Source organism: Lolium perenne, chromosome 7 (genome assembly GCF_019359855.2).
Source record: "Lolium perenne isolate Kyuss_39 chromosome 7, Kyuss_2.0, whole genome shotgun sequence".
Classification (NCBI taxonomy): domain Eukaryota; kingdom Viridiplantae; phylum Streptophyta; class Magnoliopsida; order Poales; family Poaceae; genus Lolium; species Lolium perenne.
In genome coordinates this window covers 115,883,326-115,905,094 of record NC_067250.2, presented here as the reverse complement: position 1 = coordinate 115,905,094, position 21,769 = coordinate 115,883,326, and the positions used below count along the sequence as shown (strand labels likewise).

At 41.6% G+C, this 21,769-nt stretch overlaps 1 protein-coding gene and 1 pseudogene across 2 annotated transcripts; both read left to right on the top strand.

Moving 5' to 3' along the window:
• The first annotated feature begins 5,749 nt into the window (after positions 1-5,749).
• LOC127323782 (F-box protein At3g07870) lies at positions 5,750-8,123 on the top strand. Of its 2 annotated transcripts, none has more exons than XM_071823460.1 (2): positions 5,750-6,029; positions 6,812-8,123. In XM_071823460.1, the coding sequence occupies exon 2, from the start codon at positions 6,859-6,861 to the stop codon at positions 8,002-8,004; it is 1,146 nt and encodes a 381-aa protein (XP_071679561.1). In that variant the 5' UTR covers positions 5,750-6,029; positions 6,812-6,858; the 3' UTR covers positions 8,005-8,123. The 2 variants fall into 2 exon arrangements, with proteins under 2 accessions (XP_071679561.1, XP_051207860.1); XM_051351900.2 differs by having other exon boundaries at positions 5,774-6,029; positions 6,822-8,120.
• Positions 8,124-10,262: 2,139 nt separating this feature from the next.
• On the top strand, positions 10,263-11,685 carry LOC127323917 (F-box/LRR-repeat protein At2g43260-like; annotated as a pseudogene).
• The last annotated feature ends 10,084 nt before the right edge of the window (positions 11,686-21,769 follow it).

Sequence of the window (21,769 nt, the reverse complement as noted above, 5' to 3'; positions counted from 1 at the left end):
AAATTATCTAGACCTTAGAGAAACCAAATATGCAAACCAAATTTTAGCATGCTCTATGTATTTCTTCATTAATGGGTGCAAAGCATATGATGCAAGAGCTTAATCATGAGCACAACAATTGCCAAGTATCACATTACCCAAGACATTTATAGCAATTACTACATGTATCATTTTCCAATTCCAACCATATAACAATTTAACGAAGAACTTCGCCATGAATATTATGAGCTAAGAACACATGTGTTCATACGAACCAGCGGAGCGTGTCTCTCTCCCACACAAGCATTTATTCAAACAAAAACAAAAACAAGAAACATACAGACGCTCCAAGTAAAGTGCATAAGATGTGACGGAATAAAAATATAGTTTCAGGGGAGGAACCTGATAATGTTGTCGATGAAGAAGGGGATGCCTTGGGCATCCCCAAGCTTAGACGCTTGAGTCTTCTTGATATATGCAGGGGTGAACCACCGGGTGCATCCCCAAGCTTAGAGCTTTCACTCTCCTTGATCATGTTGCATCATACTCCTCTCTTGATCCTTGAAAACTTCCTCCACACCAAACTCGAAACAACTCATTAGAGGGTTAGTGCACAATATAAATTGACATATTCAGAGGTGACACAATCATTCTTAACACTTCTGGACATTGCATAATGCTACTGGACATTAATGGATCAAAGAAATTTATCCAACATAGCGAAAGAGGCAATGCGAAATAAAAGGCAGAATCTGTCAAAACAGAACAGTTCGTATTGACGAATTTTAAAATGGCACCAGACTTGCTCAAATGAAAATGCTCAAATTGAATGAAAGTTGCGTACATATCTGAGGATCATGCATGTAAATTGGCTTAATTTTCTGAGCTACCTACAGGGAGGTAGACCCAGATTCGTGACAGCAAAGAAATCTGGGACTGCGCAGTAATCCAAATCTAGTACTTACTTTACTATCAAAGACTTTACTTGGCACAACAAAACACAAAACTAAGATAAGGAGAGGTTGCTACAGTAGTAAACAACTTCCAAGACACAAATATAAAACAAAGTACTGTAGCAAAATAACACATGGGTTATCTCCCAAGAAGTTCTTTCTTTATAGCCATTAAGATGGGCTCTGCAGTTTTAATGATGCACTCATAAGAAATAGTATTTGAAGCAAAAGAGAGCATCAAGAGGCAAATTCAAAACACATTTAAGTCTAACATGCTTCCTATGCAAAGGAATCTTGTAAATAAACAAGTTCATGAAGAGCAAAGTAACAAGCATAGGAAGATAAAACAAGTGTAGCTTCAAAAATTTCAGCACATAGAGAGGTGTTTTAGTAACATGAAAATTTCTACAACCATATTTTCCTCTCTCATAATAACTTTCAGTAGCAACATGAGAAAACTCAACAATATAACTATCACATAAAGCATTCTTATCATGAGTCTCATGCATAAAATTATTACTCTCCACATAAGCATAATCAATTTTATTAGTAATAGTGGGAGCAAATTCAACAAAGTAGCTATCATTATTATTCTCATCAAGTGTTGGAGGCATAGTATAATCACAACAAAATTTACTCTCCATAGTAGGTGGTACCAAAAGACTACTATCATTATAATCATCATAAATAGGAGGCAAAGTATCATCAAAGAAAATTTTCTCCTCAATGCTTGGTGGACTAAAAAGATCATGCTCATCAAAACCAGCTTCCCCAAGCTTAGAATTTTCCATATCATTAGCAACAATGGTGTTCAAAGTATTCATGCTAACATGTTCCATGGGTTTTTTAATTTTCGCATTAAACCATTCATGTCTTGCCTCACGAAATAGTACAAAGAGCGCCCAGATGTTTTCCATTATGACTAACTAGTGTAAACAAGAAACACCCAGTTGCAATTGCAGGATCTAAAGGAAATAGCTTCGAGCACACACACAATGGCGCCAGAACAGTACTTTACCTGGAACCGAAGTATGAGTGCCTTTTACCTTTCCTCCCCGGCAACGGCGCCCGAAAAGTGCTTGATGTCTACGTTCCCCCTCCTTTCTCAGGCAGTGTTGGGCCTCCAAGAGCGAGAGGTTTGTAGAACAAAGCAAGTTTTCCCTTAAGTGGATCACCCAAGGTTTATCGAACTCAGGGAGGAAGAGGTCAAAGATATCCCTCTCATGCAACCCTGCAACCACAAAGCAAGAAGTCTCTTGTGTCCCCAACACACCTAATAGGTGCACTAGTTCGGCGAAGAGATAGTGAAATACAAGTGGTATGAATATATATGAGCAGTAGCAACGGTGCCAGAAAATAGCTTCTTTGGCGTGTAGTTGATGGTGGTAGTATTGCAGCAGTAGTAACGCAGTAAACAAGAAACAAGCGGTAGTAACTCAGCGGTATTTAGGAACAAGGCCTAGGGATTACACTTTCACTAGTGGACACTCTCAACATTGATCACATAACAATAGATAAATGCATACTCTACACTTTTGTTGGATGATGAACACATTGCGTAGGATTACACGAACCCTCAATGCCGGAGTTAACAAGCTCCACAATTAATGTTCATATTTTAGTAACCTTATAGTGTAAGATAGATCAACATAACCAAATAGATCACATCAATACCATCATAGTAATAGTTAACTTCACAATCTACAAGAGATCATGATCATAGCCTACGACAAGAACCACACGGTGCACACACTAGTCACCTTTACACACGTGCAGGAGGAATAGAACTACTTTAATAACATCACTAGAGTAGCACATAGATGAATTGTGATACAAAACTCATATGAAGCTCAATCATGTTAAGCAGCTCATGAGATCATTGTAGTGAAGTACATGGAGAGAGATTAACCACATTGCTACGGTGCCCGAGCCTCGATGGAGAACTACTCCCTCCTCATGGGAGCAGAGCGGTGATGAAGATGGCGATGGAGATGGCAGCGGTGTCGATGGAGAAGCCTTCAGGGGCACTTCCCCGCTCCGGCGAGCGTGCGAACAGAGATCCTGTCCCCGGATCTTGGCGTCGCGATGGCGGCGGCTCGGAAGGTTTTTGTGGTTTTCGTCGAACGCATCGGGGTTTCGATCCGGGGGCTTTATATAGGCGAAGAGGCGGCGCGGGAGGGCGACGGGGGCCGGACTATGGGCGGCGCGGCCCCCTCGGCCGCGCCGGCCTATAGTTTGGTGGGCTGTGGCCCCCTCCGACCTCTCTGGTGTGTTCGGATGCTTCCGGGGATTCTAAGATCTTTGGCGTTGATTTCGTCCGATTCGAGAATATTTCGTTACTAGGATTTCTGAAACCAAAAACAAGAGAAAACAGAACTGGCACTTCGGCATCTTGTTAATAGGTTAGTTCCAGAAAATGCACGAATATGACATAAAGTGTGCATAAAACATGTAGATAACATCAATAATGTGGCATGGAACATAAGAAATTATCGATACGTCGGAGACGTATCAGGCCGCATCTGGAGTGGCCAGGAAAGAAGAACCTTACGCGGGACGCTTCGCTCCCGCTGAAGGCGGAGGATAGGCGCCCTATACACCGGCCGGGTCGGTGCGGACGCGATGCCGCACACCCCCCGACCCGGCGGTTGTGTAGTGGGCCGCGGCCCATCAGGTAAGGTCGATTTTATTTTTCTTATTCTATTTCCTTTTCCTTTCTGTTTACATACTTTCGTTTTTTAAAATAACAATTTTTTAAATCCGTTTTTAATCTTGAAGTTTATTTTTTAATCTTTTTTAAAATAATTTTTTTGAAAAATAATTTTTCAGAATACCTTTTTTCAAAATTTGAATATTTTTTAGATTGAACATTTTTCAAAATTTGAACATTTTTAGAATGAATTTTTTAAAAAATATTCGATTTTCCCAAAATTTGAACATTTTTCGAAAATGAACATATTTTAAATTTGGACATTTTTCGAGTATGAACATTTTTCGGATAAGAACAATTTTTAGCTTTGAACATTTTTTATTTTGAACACTTTTCAAATTTAAACGTTTTCCAATTTGAACTATTTTCAAATTTAAACTTTTTCGATTTTGAAGAAAAAGAAAAATAAAGAGAAAATAAAAGGAAAGAAAAAAAGAAAAAAGAAAAAAGAAAAACAGAAACAGAAAACGAAAAAGAGAAAAAGGTGAAAATGGGCCAGGCCCAACACCCTACCAGGATGTGCGGTGCCTCGTAGGCTCTGACCTGGTCGGTGTATAGGATTTCCAGATTTCCTATACACCGACCGGTCGGCAGCATCTTGCAGCCTTGCACACCCCCCGCCTTGTAATTGGGCCAGGACCGGTTCGGGTGTTGGGGCACTTGGCCGTTTTCTTTTTTTTGAGATATATTTTCTGTTCTTTTCTTTTTCTGTTATTTTCTTTTTCATTTCTATTTTCTTTTTCATTTTTCTTTTTTCTTTTTCATTTCTTTTTATTTTCTGTTTCTTTTCTTTTTTTTCTTTCTTAAGATTTAATTTTTTAAATTTAAATATATATTAAGTGTAAAATGGTTTATCTCAAATATTCGAGAAAATTCAAATTCGAAAATTGTTCAAGTCGAAAAATTGTTCAAATGCGAAAAATTTTCAAATAAAAAAATTGGTCAAATTCGAAAATTGTTCATATATAAAAAATAATAATTTTCGACTTTTTTTGTTCCATTTTAAAATTTGATCCAATTTGAAAATTGTTCCAATCTAAAAAATGTTCAAATTTTAAAAATATTTAAATTTCAGAAAGTAAAATAATTTTAAAAATCGGGTCTAAAATGAATCAGCTTTTAAAAAACATAAAAAGAAAAATAGAACAGAAAAAACAAAAAAGCAAAAGAAACAAAAAAAGAAAGAGTGGAATGTTGGGCCGGCCCAACAACCCGCCTGAGGGGTGTGCGGCGCCTGGTCCGCACCGACCAGGTCGGCCTACAGCACCCGGGATTCCTATACACCGACCAGGTCGGTGCCTACCAGGCACCGCACACCCCTGATCGGGTATGGGCCTGGCCCATTTATCGCTTTTTTATTTTTTTTCGTTTCCGCCTTTCCTTTTTTGTTTGTTTTTCTGTTTTTTCTTTTCTTTTCTGGTTCTTTTTTGTTCGAATTCGAAAAATTCAAATTGTAAAATAGTTCATATTTGATAAACGTTCAAACATGGAAAATATTTAACTGTGAAAATTGTTCAAATAATTTTTGTTCGTATTCAAATTTTGTTCGTATTAAAAAATGTTCATATTAAATTTTTGTTCGTATTAAAAAATGTTCAAATTAAATTTTTGTTCGTATCCAAAAATGTTCAAATTAATTTTTTGTTCGTATCCAAAAAATGTCCAAATTAAATTTTTGTTAGTATCCAAAAAATGTTCAAATTTTGAATTAAAAAATTAAAATTGAAATTTTGGAAAAAAATGTTCAAAATTTGAAAAAAATTAGAACAAAATAACGAATTTTCGAAAAAAATATTAAAACAAAATTGTAAAACTTCGCTTTCAAAATTATTTGAGCTTTTAAAAAACGTAAAAAGAAAAGGCAGGAAAAGAAAAGGAAAAACCGAAAAAAATAAAGAAAAAAGTGATGTTGGGCTGGCCCAAACCACCCGCCTGGGGGGTGTGCGGCGCCTGGTCCGTGCCGACCAGGTCGGCATACAGCCACCCCCTACGGCACCCCCCTAGGATTTCCCGATAGGCGCTCCCAAGAAAATGAGAGGAAAAAAAAAGTCGTGACATAATGGGCTTTCCGGGCCGATTTGATGTTTCTGTTCCCGCAAAAAAAAGAAAAGGATTTCTTCATCAGTGCCTCCCAGTCCCAGCAAGAAACAGAGTAAGAAACAGAACCGGTTACTCCTTTTGCCCCTGCTCTCGCCTCCCCCACATCAAATTCACGCCCCAAGATCTCCATGGCGACAAGATCTCGTCTACGGCGGATTCGTCTAGACTGTTCGGCGACTACTCGCTTTCCTCCGGGCTCCTCGATTTCGCGTGCTTCTTCCACCGATGTGGTCCGCTGCGGCGTCTGCTTGTTGGCAGACCTCTGTGGAAGAGGCGCTTCGGCTTGGGTAGGTTTTGCCATGGAAATCCCCCATCGTTGTCTTGCTATTGAATTAGGTCCGTGGTGTCACTGGAAAGAAATTAACACAGAAAATTAGAAGGTGCCAGGTTATTATTAGACATCAATTCGGCTAGACCATCTGTAGCTGCTTTGCCCCCCTTTGATTTGCAAAACCATTAAAGCTCCTTGCCCCCTTTCAGCCCCAGCTAATCTTTGGTCTCTAGCTATTTTTCTTTATTATGCTTGTGATCCTGTTCCTTCCGTTTTATTCGCCTATATGTATTGGGCGTTAGGCCCCATAAAGTGTTCGGGCTGCAGAAGCAATCTCTGCATTTGATTCTCATTGGATTTTTATAGTAACGGTTTCTATTTCATCTGGCATAATACTGTAGGCTAACAATTCAAAGTCCGCCTCGCTTCTTTAATGTCATGGCTTAAGTTCACTGTGGTCTATATAGTTCTCTGCAATCAGCTGGAGATGACCCTGTACCCAGTATTATTTTTTTCACAATGTACTGAATTAAATCATGTCATGCAATGTGCTTTTCATCTGTACAATTTATTTAGAATATCAGTAAACCTGTTCTGCTCGGATATAGTATGAGAAGAGCTGCAGTCCATCACAATTCGAATCGTGCATTTCAAATATCCAACATAACAGACAATGTAGTACAGAAGCTATAAATTGAATGATGAAACTGTAATTATACCATAGAGTGTCTAGGACAATTAAATCTGCATATATATGGCTTCTCTGGTATCCAGCCTTGTTACCACTTACATTGTCAGCTTTGCGCAGGAGTATTGGACCCTTTCTGGACAAAGATCTGGCTGCAATGGCAAGACAAGAAGCCACTACAATTGAGTGTGTTGGATTTCTCACCGAAGACATCATCAAGGAGATACTTATCAGACTCCCTGCGAGAAGTTTACTTCGGTTCCGCAGCGTATCCAAGCAATGGCGCAATCTACTCAGCAGCCCAAACTTCATATTGGCACACTTGCAGCATGCATCGCAACGCCTCCTCCTCTTTTCTGATAGAGATTTATCCACGCCTCTTCGTATTCAGTCAAACATCTTTGATGAAGCATGGTCCCCATCATCGTCTGGTTATTCGGCCGATGACCTTTTTGCGTCCTGCAATGGCCTGCTCTGTTTCAACGAGGAATCCTCACTGAAGATCTGCAACCCCATGACAGGTCACTCTCTGCACATTGTAAAACCAGTGAGGACATCGGATTGTCAATTCCGCTGTGAATATGCCTTCGGGTTTCACCCCAAAACCAACAAATACAAGATTATACATTTTATGCACGAGTTCCACGGCCAAGGAAGTCCCTGCCGGGTGGATTCGATACAGGTGTACACCCTTGGTGAAGAGGAGTGGAGAGAGATAAGAGTTCCAAGCGCTCATTTGTTGCTGTCATTAGGAGTTGTCAATGTGGATGGAGCTATGCACTGGATAACAGGGCCAAATGGTGGATGTTCAGATATCGCGGTGATGTCATTTGATCTCAACGAAGAGGTGTTCACATCAGTTCGTCCTCCAACACTGCAGCAAGAAAAGAAGGCCCGCTATTGCACGTGCGCTTACTCTATAACAGAGATAGATGGAAAGGTATGCTTTGTGATCACGTTAACACATTCCCGTCTGCAAAGCCCAGAGCAGTACAATGCTCCTGGGGAGTTCAATATCTGGATGCTCGACTGCCACAGCAAGCAGAAGTGGTTGCCCATGTACACCATCATATGGCCACCTGGATTCTGGTCTACTGTTCGCCCGCCGGTTTTCATCCACGGGAGGAAGGTGCTGCTGCAAGACATTGGTGGCCAACTGTGGTCGTACGATGTTACAGCCAATAGCTGTCAGCTTCAGATAAGCTCTCAGAGGATGGTGGCAAGCCACCGTCGCCCCAGAGTGGTGCATTCCTATTTCTACAAGGAGTTTTTTAAACAGGAGGCACAAAGTGCCCAGCTTTAAATTAATAAAGCCAAAACGGCTCGAAGATACAAGAATGCTGAAACAGCTTACAACATCCAACACCACAGCAAACACAAGAAAAACAAGAAACCCAGCTGAAGTCCTCGATGTCCTCAAGCAAGAACGAAGCACCCGGGAGCGACGAAGGTGGAGCAGGGTAGAAGCATCGAACGCGAAGCAGCGGAGACCCGCCTGCCCCAGGAGCAATCTGTCGTCTTGCAGTACTCCTCCATCACCGGAGAGGGCCCCTGCCCCCTCGTCCTGGCTCGAAAGGACGCCGAACCGCCGGCAATGGAAACGCTCCCCTTGAGCAGAGCACACAACAAGAACCAAGCCTAGCACTAGGGCAGGAACAAAGCCCTGACACTCGCAGCAAGAACTCACCTTGCGAAGCCAAGCCACCCGCCGGGGTTCACCCACGCAGAGCCGAAGCTGCGGACATGGTCGTTGATGAAAAAAGGCCAAGCTCTGGTAGCATTGGATGGGTTGGCCGGTCGACGCGCATTACTGAGTAAATCTATACTACTAATGTAAGGGTCTCAAGCTCTGGTGCCTGCCCATGTGGCAATGGTGACAAGAATGATCGTTAGTGTTGGCGTCCTTCAATATTGATACATTGGCTTAATCCCTATCATTCTCCGTTGTTTGATTAGCTTTGACCTCTTCGGCCACCGTCTGTCAATGCTTTAGCTATCTGCTGTGTACAACATCTGCTGAAACTGAACCTGCTTGCTTCTTGCCATGCAAGTGCACCCATTGCGTTCTCTGATGTCTGAAACTTGGTGTCAGTTTTGCGAGTGTTTTTTCTTTTTATGTTGCAATTATAGATTGTTAATTATATTAACACAATATCTAGATTTTTAAAGTCCTACCTGGTACATAGTGTGTAACAGTGCAAGTTTTATTTTGGTACTGTGCTTTAGCTGAGTCCTGCCAAAACAAGTCTTCTGTTTTTATACAGTGTTCTGAATCTGTTGAGCTTGCAGTCTGATGCTGCTTTCTCCAAATATGCATGAAAAGTACCGTAAGTATCACTGTATCAGCTTACCCATGTGCTCAGATATGTGGGCAGCAAATAAATCAGCAAGATAACGCGATACTGTAATCAACTATACGAGAGTCCAGTTTTTAATAGATGATCAACAGTTTGGCATGAAACTGAACCTGGTTGCTTTTTGCCATGCAAGTGCACCCATTGCGTTCTATGAAGTGAAACTTGTTGTCACTTTTGTGAGTTTTTTTTTTCCTTTTGTGTTGCAATTCTCGATTGTTAATTATGTTTAAAATAAAAAATATCTAGATTGTAAAAGTCCTACCTGGTACGTGGTGTGCAGCAGTGTAAGTTTTATTTTGGTACTATGCTTTAGCCGAGCCCTGCCAAAACAAGTCTTCCATTTTTGTAGGTAGTGTTTTGAATCTGTTGAGCTTGTAGTCTGATGCTGCTTTACTCAAATATGCATGAAAAGTAGAGGCGACTAGGGTTTCCCGCCTCCCGTTGGTGCCGCGGCCGATCTGCCTCGCCTCCTCTGGCCTTAGGGTCATGGAGGCACGGTGGATCCTGGTCCTTATCGGCGGGAGGTTTTGTATTTTGTTGTTTTTCTCATTCTCTTTAGGGTTTGTGTCCTACTTCAAATGGCGTGGCGGTGGTGACTCCTTGAAGATGAAATAGAGTCCTCCCCGTCTAGCATCCGTTCCAGTGATGCGTCTAGCGTTGCTGGCGTGTGGAGGTTTGTCTCCAGTGGATATCGCTGGATTTGGTCTGTGTTTCTTCTGATGTACGCTTCTCTTCATCGGTAATGATTGTTGTTCTCTTACGTCGGGTCTTTGGGGCCTTAGCACAACGACTCTCCGTCTATCTACTACAATAAGCTATAGTACGATAGGCAAATCTGGCTCCAATGAGGGAAAGATGAGGACGGTGGCGCGCCTTCACCTCGTTCAAGTGCTTGTAGTCATCGTTAGGTGGTTTAAAGACCTTTTTGTATTCTCGCCAAAAAAAAGACCTTTTTGTAATTTTTATTAATTTTGGTTTACTTGTAGTGCTGTTGAAGAGTATGAACAGACCATGGTCTTTTCGAAAAGAAAAATGCATGGAAAGTACAGTAAGCGTCGGCCTACCCATATATATGTTCAAATATATGTGCAGGAAAATAATCAGCAAGATAACGCGATGCTTTATTAACCAACTAGGTTTCAATAGATTTCGTTCATCAATTGCTGATCAACAGTTTGGCTGCACGGAGACCAATCACCGAAATTCACACAGTTTGGCTGTATCCCGTACGGAAATATGCATCAGGTCATGTATCTCAATCGGATTGAACATAATGCTATATTGGACTCGAACACTAGACGCAAAGAAGGGGAGAGAATTCATGTTGTACATAGGTAAGATCTAGGTGCCGGATCATGTACCAAAAAGAGGATCTTCTCGTGCCAAGCAGAGCGGCCGCTACACACGCCATGGGCGTGGACTTCTCGACGGACGTTCTCGTGCACATCCTGGTGCTCCTGCCGACGAGCTCCAGACGGCAGTGCCGCCTGGTGTGCAGCCACTGGCGCTACGCCGTCGACGAGCGCACGCACGAGCGCTTCGTGCGCACCAAGATCCTCGCCGTCGTCAAGGCCCACGACCGCGCATCCGCCTACGTGCTCGACGAGGCGCGGGGAGTACTGGGAGGCCGCCACAGGCGCGTCTGGACCGGCCCGCTCTCCGCCAACGTGATCGGCACGCGCAACGGCCTCATCTGCGTCCTCGACGACGCCACGGGCGCCATCACTGTGTCCAACCCGCACACGCGGCGCGAGGCGGCGGTGTGCGTCCCGCCCGCGCCGCGCGCCGGCGGCCTCAGCCCGTGCTCTCCGGCCGTGCGCGCGCACGAGGCGTACGGCTTCGGGTTCCACCCGCTGACGCTGCGGTACACGGTGGTGCACGTCCCCTGCTACTTCAACAAGTCCGGCACGTTCGACCCCGTGCAGGTGTACACGCTCGGCCCCGGCGGCGGCGCGTCCTGGCGGGAGGTGCCGACTCCCGGCGCCAGCGGGAGGTGCCAGCAGGGCGGCGTCGTCTGCGTGGACGGCTCGGCGTACTGGATCACGAGGGGAGCGCGGGAGAGGATCTTGTCGCTGGACCTGGAGGATTGGCACGTCGCGCCGGTCAAGTGGCTCCCGGACACGCCGGAGCAAGGGTGCAGCTACCGCCTGACAGAGATGCGCGCGAGACTCTGCGTGGTGGTCACCGTGGGAGCGCCCCCAGCGACAAGGGTAGAGGTACAATATGCAGTGTCTCACATCTCGTCAGGCGTTCGTCGATCGATCGTCTCACTGTTTGCACCTACTTATGCTAATGTTTCTTCTGTCCACTTCACCAGGTGTGGTGTCTCGAGAACACGAAGGAGCAACAGTGGGCTCGCAGGTACAACATACAGATCGACACACTGAAGCAGCACTTGACGTGGCCGCTCTTCGCGCACGGCGAGCATGCGCTAACAATGGCGCAGGAGCAGCCTGCGCAAGCACAAGATGAGCGGCAAGAGGAGCCTCCTGTGCAGCATGGCACGTGTATGGAAGAAGAAACCGGGGGCAGAGATCATGAGATTCGATGTTCGCAAGAACTTTGAGATCACCACTTTTGCCTACATGGAGACTCCAGAAGAACTGCTCGAGAGCAATACTACCTAGTGTTAAGGTTCATGCACTAGCCACTTGAACCAAAAGTCCGAACTGATGGAAAGGGCTAGGCAATCCACATATACACTTTACAACACCCTCATTCGCGTGTGACGGGAGAAGAGAAAGTCAACACGTGAAAAAAGAAGAGCACACCGAAACAGCAGTGGCTATAGAGGGGGGCAACAACAATTTTTAGGCTTAATTACGAAAATCATGTGAAAGCCAGGATTTGAACTTGAGACCTAGGGCTCTGATACCATGTTAAGATTCATGCACTAGCCACTTGAACCAAAAGTCCGGACTGGTGGAAAGGGCTAGGCAATCCACATATACATTTCACAACACCTAGTACTAATAATGAGCATCAATAAGCCTACATCACATTCAAAGTTTCAAATAGCCGGCAATAGCTTGGTTATAGGGCGAGCTATAGCTTTTTTGGAGACCCGCCGCTACGGCTATGCCATTTATAGGCTAAATGAGAAAAAACCGCTAATAGCCGGCTATAGTTATATTTAGCCCCTAATTAGCCTCAAATTTAGCCGTTGAACCTCATGTATTCTGAATTTCTCTCCTTGTTCTTTTTTATTTCTTGTTTTCTGAAACTTGCGTTCAATATGCTTAGATAAACTTGTGAGTTGAATAATTCAATACTTGTTTGCTTTGAATAGTTCAAACAAGTTGTATCACGAATCATGTTTAAATCATAGTTTTTTAGTAAGATATGACTGAAATATTTCAAAAATTTAAAAACCGCTAAATGGAATAGCCTACTACAACCCGGCTATAGCCTTTCATCAAAAAATGTCGCGGCTAAATGAGATAGCCGGATATTTTAAACTATGATCACATTCAGTGATAATAATCAAAGATTTCATCATCTTTTTAGCACATAAAACTAAAAAACTAAAATGGCAAACAACAAATAATTTTCCTTTCTATTTTAACAAAAGAGAATAAAAGACAAAAACACATATGTTACTGATATTATCAAGATTAAGCTTTCTTGTGATTATCAAATACAAAACATCTTTATTTTAGAGTATCATTTTATTATCATTGATTTTTTTCTCTCCTACATGTCCATCGGCTAAAAAATGGATATGCACATACCTATTACTAGCTAACGATGAACCGTTGAAGCCTCGAATAAATCTAAAGATAACCGGGTACAGCTCAATAAATTGATTACAGTGGAAAACCTTGAAATGATTATACTTTTATACTAAACTTTTCTAATTTGAACTACTTGTAAATACTACGGTTTTATCGAGTATGATTTTCTATTACTTTTTTTTAGCATAGTTCAAGTGTTTTTTTTGTGATAGAATTACAATTTATATCGATGAAATATATATATTTGCATTGTGTTATATTTAAAATTTGAATATACAACAATGTTTCATTCGATTGACAATTGCATGAACTGTATGTTATATATTTATGTTAGAATCTTTAAACCATATTGTTTATATAAAAAATATCTTAATACATGATTTACTATAGCAAGATTCTTTATTGTCTTTTGGTTAAATTTGTCTCGCGAGTTATCATGGATTCAATATGATTTGGCAGTGTGTGTATGTTCTTTCTTGGTATTGAAATACAACTGCTAATAGTATCACTGACTAATAAAAAGTATAATAGATTTTGCTATTTTTACGTGCATACGATCTGATTAATTAACTAGATGATTCCTCACACGTTGTCACGGAAATAGAAATATCCATATATGTGTAGCTAATTGCATTTCTGATTATAAGTTACATGAGTGTCAACACCCGGATTTTTAAGTCCAGATGCCTATTATGCCATACATCGCAATCCCAGGAAGATTGTTGTTGCGAGACATAACAGTCGATATCATAAGTCATCATTCATTACAAACCATACTTGTCTTACAAATTTAGATCACATGATCCAATATTACACAAATAGTTGATCTAATGATCAACGAACACAATACATAGCGAAAGCGTAATAAAAGGGGACTATCTAGTCCACAGGCCAACGCTTGACGTCAGAAGATTCCTAGTTCTCGTAGGCGTCCTGCTGGTCGTCACCTTGGTAGTGCTGCTCTTCTTCACAGTCTGACCATTTGAATAGCCAGGGACACAACCGTGAGTACTTTAAGTACTCGCAAACTAATACTAGTGTAAGTACTATCAATTATAGTAAGGGGGTGCTAAGCTCGAGTTTATTTTGCATAAAGCCAGTTTTAGTTCACACATATTTGATAAAAGACTCTTCCTATGCTAACTAACTCAAGTGGGAACATTAGTGTCATTCCCACAACTCAGTTGTGATTCAAGTCAAGTTACCATTCAATTCATCAACCAGTTTCAAGAAATATCTGACACCGGAAACAATATGGCCTTTCCAACCGTCCGTAACCATGGACGCGGCTATTCGAATAGATTTACACTCTGCAGAGGTTGCACACTTGTGCCACAACATTTGATTACATCCGTCAGGGATAACCCTGAATTATCGTAACTCAGTACGCGGATCATCAACCCTAACCTTTCACTTACATACCCTAGTATAGGTACCTCTCCCCATGAGCTTGGCCTCCCAGTGAACACAAACCGTCAGCCTGGGAACTGCACGGGGATTGGGCCGTACATTCACCTCATTTCACATCATTTCACATTCTACGGAGGCAGCCTCGGCATAACCCCTATGATGCTTGTTCAAAGGGAACCCATACTAAGATGTATAAACTTCCAGTTAAGCCCTACCCATAATCAGGTATTGTGGGGGTACTCAAGAATTGGAAAGGTATCGCATCCAAACCAACATCAGTTTTGATCAAGAATCCACCATATCATTCAAGTCATATTCAGCTTCAAAGGTCTTTCAATAGAATGAATCTTCATTCCAAGGTTTTCAAATTCATTTCAAAGTCACAAGTTCCCATCTAGAGTAGTCAATTTTATTTGTTAGCACTAGCACTAAGCATGAGGGGTGCTATCTTGCTTATCCATTCTTGAGGCTAACTTTACTACTCTTGTAATACTCTACTTAGACCAAAGTTAACTATAAAAGGAAAAATCTTTGATAAACAAAGTAAAAGCTTGTAAGATAACAACTTGGGATGGGATCATTGCAAGTAAGGTAAGAGTAATGGTGCCTTGCTCCAATAGAGCTTTGCACTTGCAAGAATATTAGCTTGCCTTGGTTGGTCCACCATAGGAACCCTACCAATGCTCCACCATAGGAACCCTACCACCAAGATCCACTAAGGAGTACCACGAATTGGCGAACTTTCTCTTGGTAGAATGATAGATCGGGGTCTCCTCCACCACTCCTCAAAGTATGAGCAAGATTGGTTCGGTGGATGGGGAGATCCCCTTGATACGTCCATTTTGCATCACTATTTTATATCATAATTTACTGTTATTCATTGATATATTTCATATTTAGAGATGATACTTATGTTATTTCATCTATTTTGCATGTTTCATGATTATTGGAGAATCATCCACCGGAGTCAGGATTCTGCTGGAAAAAGCACCGTCAGAATGCAATATTTCTGGAGATCAACAATTGACGAAAATTACACCGAAGATCTTATTTTCCCAGAAGAATGAGCCAGCCAAAAGGAGGAGCCAAGGAGGGCCGCCATGCCCCCCCTTAGGCCGGTGCGGACCCTGGCCTGGCCGCACCGCCTTGTGGGGAGGGGGCCCACAGCCCCCTTCGGCCGCCTCTCTTTCGCGTACTTCTTCTACCCGAAAACCTAAGGTGCGGGGAATAATCGCGAAGAGTCACAGCCGCCTCTGCGGGGCGGAAAACACTAGAGAGAAAAGAGCTCTCCGACAGGCTGAAATCCATCGGGGAAATTCCCTCCCGGAGGGGGAAATCGACGCTATCGTCACCGCCATCGAGCTGGACTTCATTGGGATCATCATCACCATCATCTCCACCACTGTCACCGTCATCTCCACCGCTGCACCTCGTCACCGCTGTAACATCTAGGGTTGAATCTTGATTGTTTGATAGGGGAAACTCTCCTGGTATTGATTACTCCTTGTTATTGATGCTATTGAGTGAAACCATTGAACCAGGTTTATGTTCAGATTGTTATTCATCATCATATCACCTCTGATCATGTTCCATATGATGTCTCGTGAGTAGTTCGTTTAGTTCTTGAGGACATGGGTGAAGTCTAAATGTTAGTAGTGAACTATGTTGAGTAATATTCAATGGTTTGATATTTAAGTTGTGGTGTTATTCTTCTAGTGGTGTCATGTGAACGTCGACTACATGATACTTCACCTTTATGGGCCTAGGGGAATACATCTTGTATTCGTTTGCTAATTGTGGGGTTGCCGGAGTGACAGCAACCTGAACCCCCGTTGGTATATTGATGCAGGAGGGATAGCAGGATCTCAGAGTTTAAGGTCGTGGTTAGATTTATCTTAATTACTTTCTTGTATTTGCGGATGCTTGCAGGGGGTATAATCACAAGTATTTATTAGTCCTAGGAAGGGTGGTGCATTAGCATAGGTTCACCCACACAACACTTATCAAAACAATGAAGATTAATCAACTATATGAAGCGAAAGCACTAGACTAAATTCCCGTGTGTCCTCAAGAACGTTTGGTCATCATAAGTAAACAAACCGGCTTGTCCTTTGTGCTAAAAAGGATTGGGCCACTCGCTGCAATTATTACTCTCGCATTTTACTTACTCGTACTTTATTTATCTGCTATATCAAAACCCCCTGAATACTTGTCTGTGAGCATTTACAGTGAATCCTTCATCGAAACTGCTTGTCAACACCTTCTGCTCCTCGTTGGGTTCGACACTCTTATTTATCGAAAGTACTACGATACACCCCCTATACTTGTGGGTCATCAAGACTATTTTCTGGCGCCGTTGCCAGGGAGTGAAGCCTATTGGTAAGTGGAATTGGTAAGGGAAACTTTTACTGTACGTGCTGATTTTATTTCTGCCTGCTGCTATAATTCATTATGGAGAGATCTTCTCTTGAATTCCTATTTGGAAAATCTACTACTACTGCAAAGGTAGTGGATGAGGCACCAGGTGAGAAAGAGGTTCCATGCAAAATACCTATGAAAATTATTGAACGTGTTGTGGATAACCGCTATGAAGGGGATGGAACTGTCCATCCTGGAGATCATTTACTGTTTTTACATGAATTATGCGGGTTATTCAAATGTGCAGGTATTGCTATGGATGAAGTTAGGAAGAAACTATTCTCTATATCGTTGTCTGGTAAAGCAGCGCATTGGTATAAATTACTGAAGAATGGGGATTCTCTTGATTGGAATGATATTGTGCCTCTATTTTATTCTAAATTCTATCCTCCAAGTGAAATTCACAAAGACCGGAACCTCATATATAATTTCTGGCCTCATGATGGAGAGAGTATTGCCCAAGCATGGGGGAGATTGAAGTCTTTAATGCTCAAATGCCCCATTCATGAGCTTCCTGGTAATATTATCATTGATAATTTCTATGCAAGACTTTCTTTTCAAGATAAAACCTTGCTGGATACTACTTGTTCTGGATCATTTACACGCAACAAAGAAGAGTTTAAAAGGGACCTTCTTGATCGGATTCAGGAGAATACTGAAGGATGGGAGAACGACAAAGATAGAGAGTCAGGTATAAATTATGATTATAAATGCATTGAAGTTTTTATGGATACTGATAAATTTCATAATATGAGTGCTACTTATGGTCTTGACTCTCAAGTTGTTGCAAATTTTTATAAAGCTTTTGCCTCTCATTTTGAATTGCCTAGGAAGAATTTTGATAAGTATCATGAACCGTACAAAGATAAAACTGATTCATCTATAAATAAATGTGTTGTAATTGAAACTATTGATCATATTCTTCCTGAAGCTTATATTGAAAAAACTCCTTTCCCTACTAAAATGAAGGAGTATTCTGTTATAACTAGTGCGGTTAATAAAAGTGCAAAGAAACTTATAGAACCTGAAGAGCAAATAAAGGTTGAACCTGCTATTGCAATAGTTAAAGATCTTGTGACTGAAAATGTAGAAGATGGTCATATTATTTTCTGTGAAGATGCTTCTAATATTGTTCCGCATCCTAATAAGTCTAGGAAAGCCAGTGTTCCTATGCTCTCTGTTAGAATTGGTGATCATTGTTATTATGGTTTATGCGACATTGGTGCAAGTATTAGTGCCATTCCTTATGAGCTTTACACGGAAATCATGCATGAAATTGGTTCTTGTGAACTTGAAGATATTGATGTGGTTATTCGGCTAGCTAATAGAGAAACTATCTCTCCTATTGGTATTGTTCGAGATGTGGAAGTTCTATGTGGTAAGATTAAATATCCTGCTGAATTTTTGGTACTTGGTTCTGCTGCTAGTAAGTCTTGTCCTATTATTTTTGGTAGACCTTTTCTAAATACTTGTGAAGCTGTTATAGATTGCAAGAAGGAGAAAATTATGACTAAATTTGTTGGTGAATCTTATGAGTTTAATTTCTCCAAATTTTCCAAAACTCCTTATAAAGCTGATTTGCCTAATAATGATTTTAGAGTTGAACAGTGTGCGTCTATTGCTCTTGCTCCTAATAATCCTTTGCAGCAACATTTGGAGGATAGTGAGAGTGAAGTCTTTAGGGAAGAAAGGAATGAGCTTGATGAAATTTTCCTTCGTCAACCTATTCTTAAACATGACTTACCGGTTGAAGATCTAGGTACAACACCACCACCAAAGGAAGATCCTGTTTTTGATTTAAAACCATTGCCTGATAATCTTAAGTATGCTCATATTGATGATAAGAAAATATATCCTGTTATTATTAGTTCTAAGCTTTCAGATTTTGAGGAAGAAAGGTTATTGGAAATATTGAAGAAACACCGAGGAGCTATTGGCTACACTCTTGATGACTTGAAGGGGATTTCTCCCTCTATTTGCCAACATGCCATCAACATGGAAGATGATGCAAAGCCTGTTGTTGAACATCAGCGTCGTCTAATTCCTAAGATGAAGGATGTGGTAAGAAATGAGGTATTAAAACTTCTTGAAGCTGGTATTGTATATCCTATTGCTGATAGTAGATGGGTTAGTCATGTGCATTGTGTTCCTAAGAAAGGAGGAATAACTGTTGTGCCTAATGATAATGATGAGCTCATCCCTTAAAGAGTAGTTGTAGGGTATAGAATGTGCATTGATTATCGAAAAGTTAATAAAGTTACTAAGAAAGATCATTACCCTTTACCTTTTATTGATCAAATGTTAGAAAGGTTGTCTAAAAATACTCATTTTTGCTTTCTTGATGGTTATTCTGGGTTTTCACAAATTGCTGTTAAAACTAAAGATCAAGAGAAAACCACTTTCACCTGTCCCTATGGAACTTATGCTTATAGACGTATGCCTTTTGGTTTATGTAATGCTCCTGCTACTTTTCAAAGATGCATGTCTGCTATTTTTCATGGCTTTTGTGAGAATATTGTAGAGGTATTCATGGATGATTTTTCTGTCTATGGAAATTCTTTTGATAATTGCTTGCGAAACCTTGATAAAGTTTTGCAGAGATGTGAAGAAACTAACCTTGTTCTTAATTGGGAGAAATGCCACTTTATGGTTAATGAAGGAATTGTATTGGGACATAAAATTTCCGAGAGAGGTATTGAAGTTGATAGAGCTAAAGTTGAAGCAATTGAGAAGATGCCCTATCCTAGGGATGTGATGGCGTGTATTTCACACGTTCGTTGGGCAACCCCAAGAGGAAGGTATGATGCGCACAGCAGCAAGTTTTCCCTCAGAAAGAAACCAAGGTTTATCGAACCAGGAGGAGCCAAGAAGCACGTTGAAGGTTGATGGCGGCGGGATGTAGTGCGGCGCAACACCAGAGATTCCGGCGCCAACGTGGAACCTGCACAACACAACCAAAGTACTTTGCCCCAACGAAACAGTGAGGTTGTCAATCTCACCGGCTTGCTGTAACAAAGGATTAACCGTATTGTGTGGAAGATGATTGTTTGCAGAAAACAGTAGAACAGTATTGCGATGATTGTATTTCAGTAAAGAGAATTGGACCGGGGTCCACAGTTCACTAGAGGTGTCTCTCCCATAAGACGAACAGCATGTTGGGTGAACAAATTACAGTTGGGCAATTGACAAATAAAGAGAGCATGACCATGCACATACATATCATGATGAGTATAGTGAGATTTAATTGGGCATTACGACAAAGTACATAGACCGTCATCCAACTGCATCTATGCCTAAAAAGTCCACCTTCAGGTTATCATCCGAACCCCCTCCAGTATTAAGTTGCTAACAACAGACAATTGCATTAAGTATTGCGCGTAATGTAACTAGTGACTACATCCTTGAACATAGCACTAATGTTTTATCCCTAGTGGCAACAGCACATCCATAACCTTAGTGGTTCTTGTCACTCCTCCAGATTCACAGAGGCATGAACCCACTATCGAGCATAAATACTCCCTCTTGGAGTTACTAGCATCAACTTGGCCAGAGCATCTACTAATAACGGAGAGCATGCAAGATCATAAACAACACATAAGCATAGCTTTGATAATCAACATAACAAGTATTCTCTATTCATCGGATCCCAACAAACGCAACATATAGAATTACGAGATAGATGATCTTGATCATGTTAGGCAGCTCACAAGATCCGACAATGATAGCACAATGGGGAGAAGACAACCATCTAGCTACTGCTATGGACCCATAGTCCAGGGTAGACTACTCACACATCACACCGGAGGCGACCATGGCGGCGTAGAGTCCTCCGGGAGATGATTCCCCTCTCCGGCGAGGGTGCCGGAGGCGATCTCTGGATCCCCCGAGATGGGATCGGCGGCGGCGGCGTCTCCGGAAGGTTTTCCGTATCGTGGTTCTCGGTGCTGGGGGTTTCGTCACGGAGACTTTTTATAGGCGAAAGGGCAGGTCAAGAGGCGGCACGGGGCCCCACACCACGGGGCCGCGCGGCCAAGGGGGGCCGCGCCGCCCGAGGGTGTGGCCCCTCCGTGGCCCCTCTACGTCACTCCTTCGGACTTCTGGAAGCTTCGTGAGAAAAAAGTCCCCTGCGTTTAGATATCGTCCAATTCGAGAATATTTCCTTACTAGGATTTCTGAAACCAAAAACAGCAGAAACAAGACAGCGGCACTTCGGCATCTTGTTAATAGGTTAGTTCCGGAAAATGCACGAATATGACATAAAGTGTGCATAAAACATGTAGATAACATCAATAATGTGGCATGGAACATAAGAAATTATCGATACGTCGGAGACGTATCAGCATCCCCAAGCTTAGTTCTGCTCGTCCCGAGCGAGTAAAACGATAACACGGATAATTTCTGGAGTGACATGCCATCATAATCTTGATCATACTATTTGTAAAGCATATGTAGTGAATGCAGCGATCAAAACAATGTATATGACATGAGTAAACAAGTGAATCATAAAGCAAAGACTTTTCATGAATAGCACTTCAAGACAAGCATCAATAAGTCTTGCATAAGAGTTAACTCATAAAGCAATAATTCAAAGTAAAGGTATTGAAGCAACACAAAAGAAGATTAAGTTTCAGCGGTTGCTTTCAACTTGTAACATGTATATCTCATGGATATTGTCAACATAGAGTAATATAATAAGTGCAATAAGCAAGTATGTAGGAATCAATGCACAGTTCACACAAGTGTTTGCTTCTTGAGGTGGAGAGAAATAGGTGAACTGACTCAACATTGAAAGTAAAAGAATGGTCCTCCATAGAGGAAAAGCATCGATTGCTATATTTGTGCTAGAGCTTTGATTTTGAAAACATGAAACAATTTTGTCAACGGTAGTAATAAAGCATATGTATCATGTAAATTATATCTTACAAGTTGCAAGCCTCATGCATAGTATACTAATAGTGCCCGCACCTTGTCCTAATTAGCTTGGACTACCGGATCATCACAATGCATTGTTTTTACCAAGTGTCACAAAGGGGTACCTCTATGCACTTTGTACAAAGGTCTAAGGAGAAAGCTCGCATTGGATTTCTCGCTATTGATTATTCTTCAACTTAGACATCCATACCGGGACAACATAGACAACAGATAATGG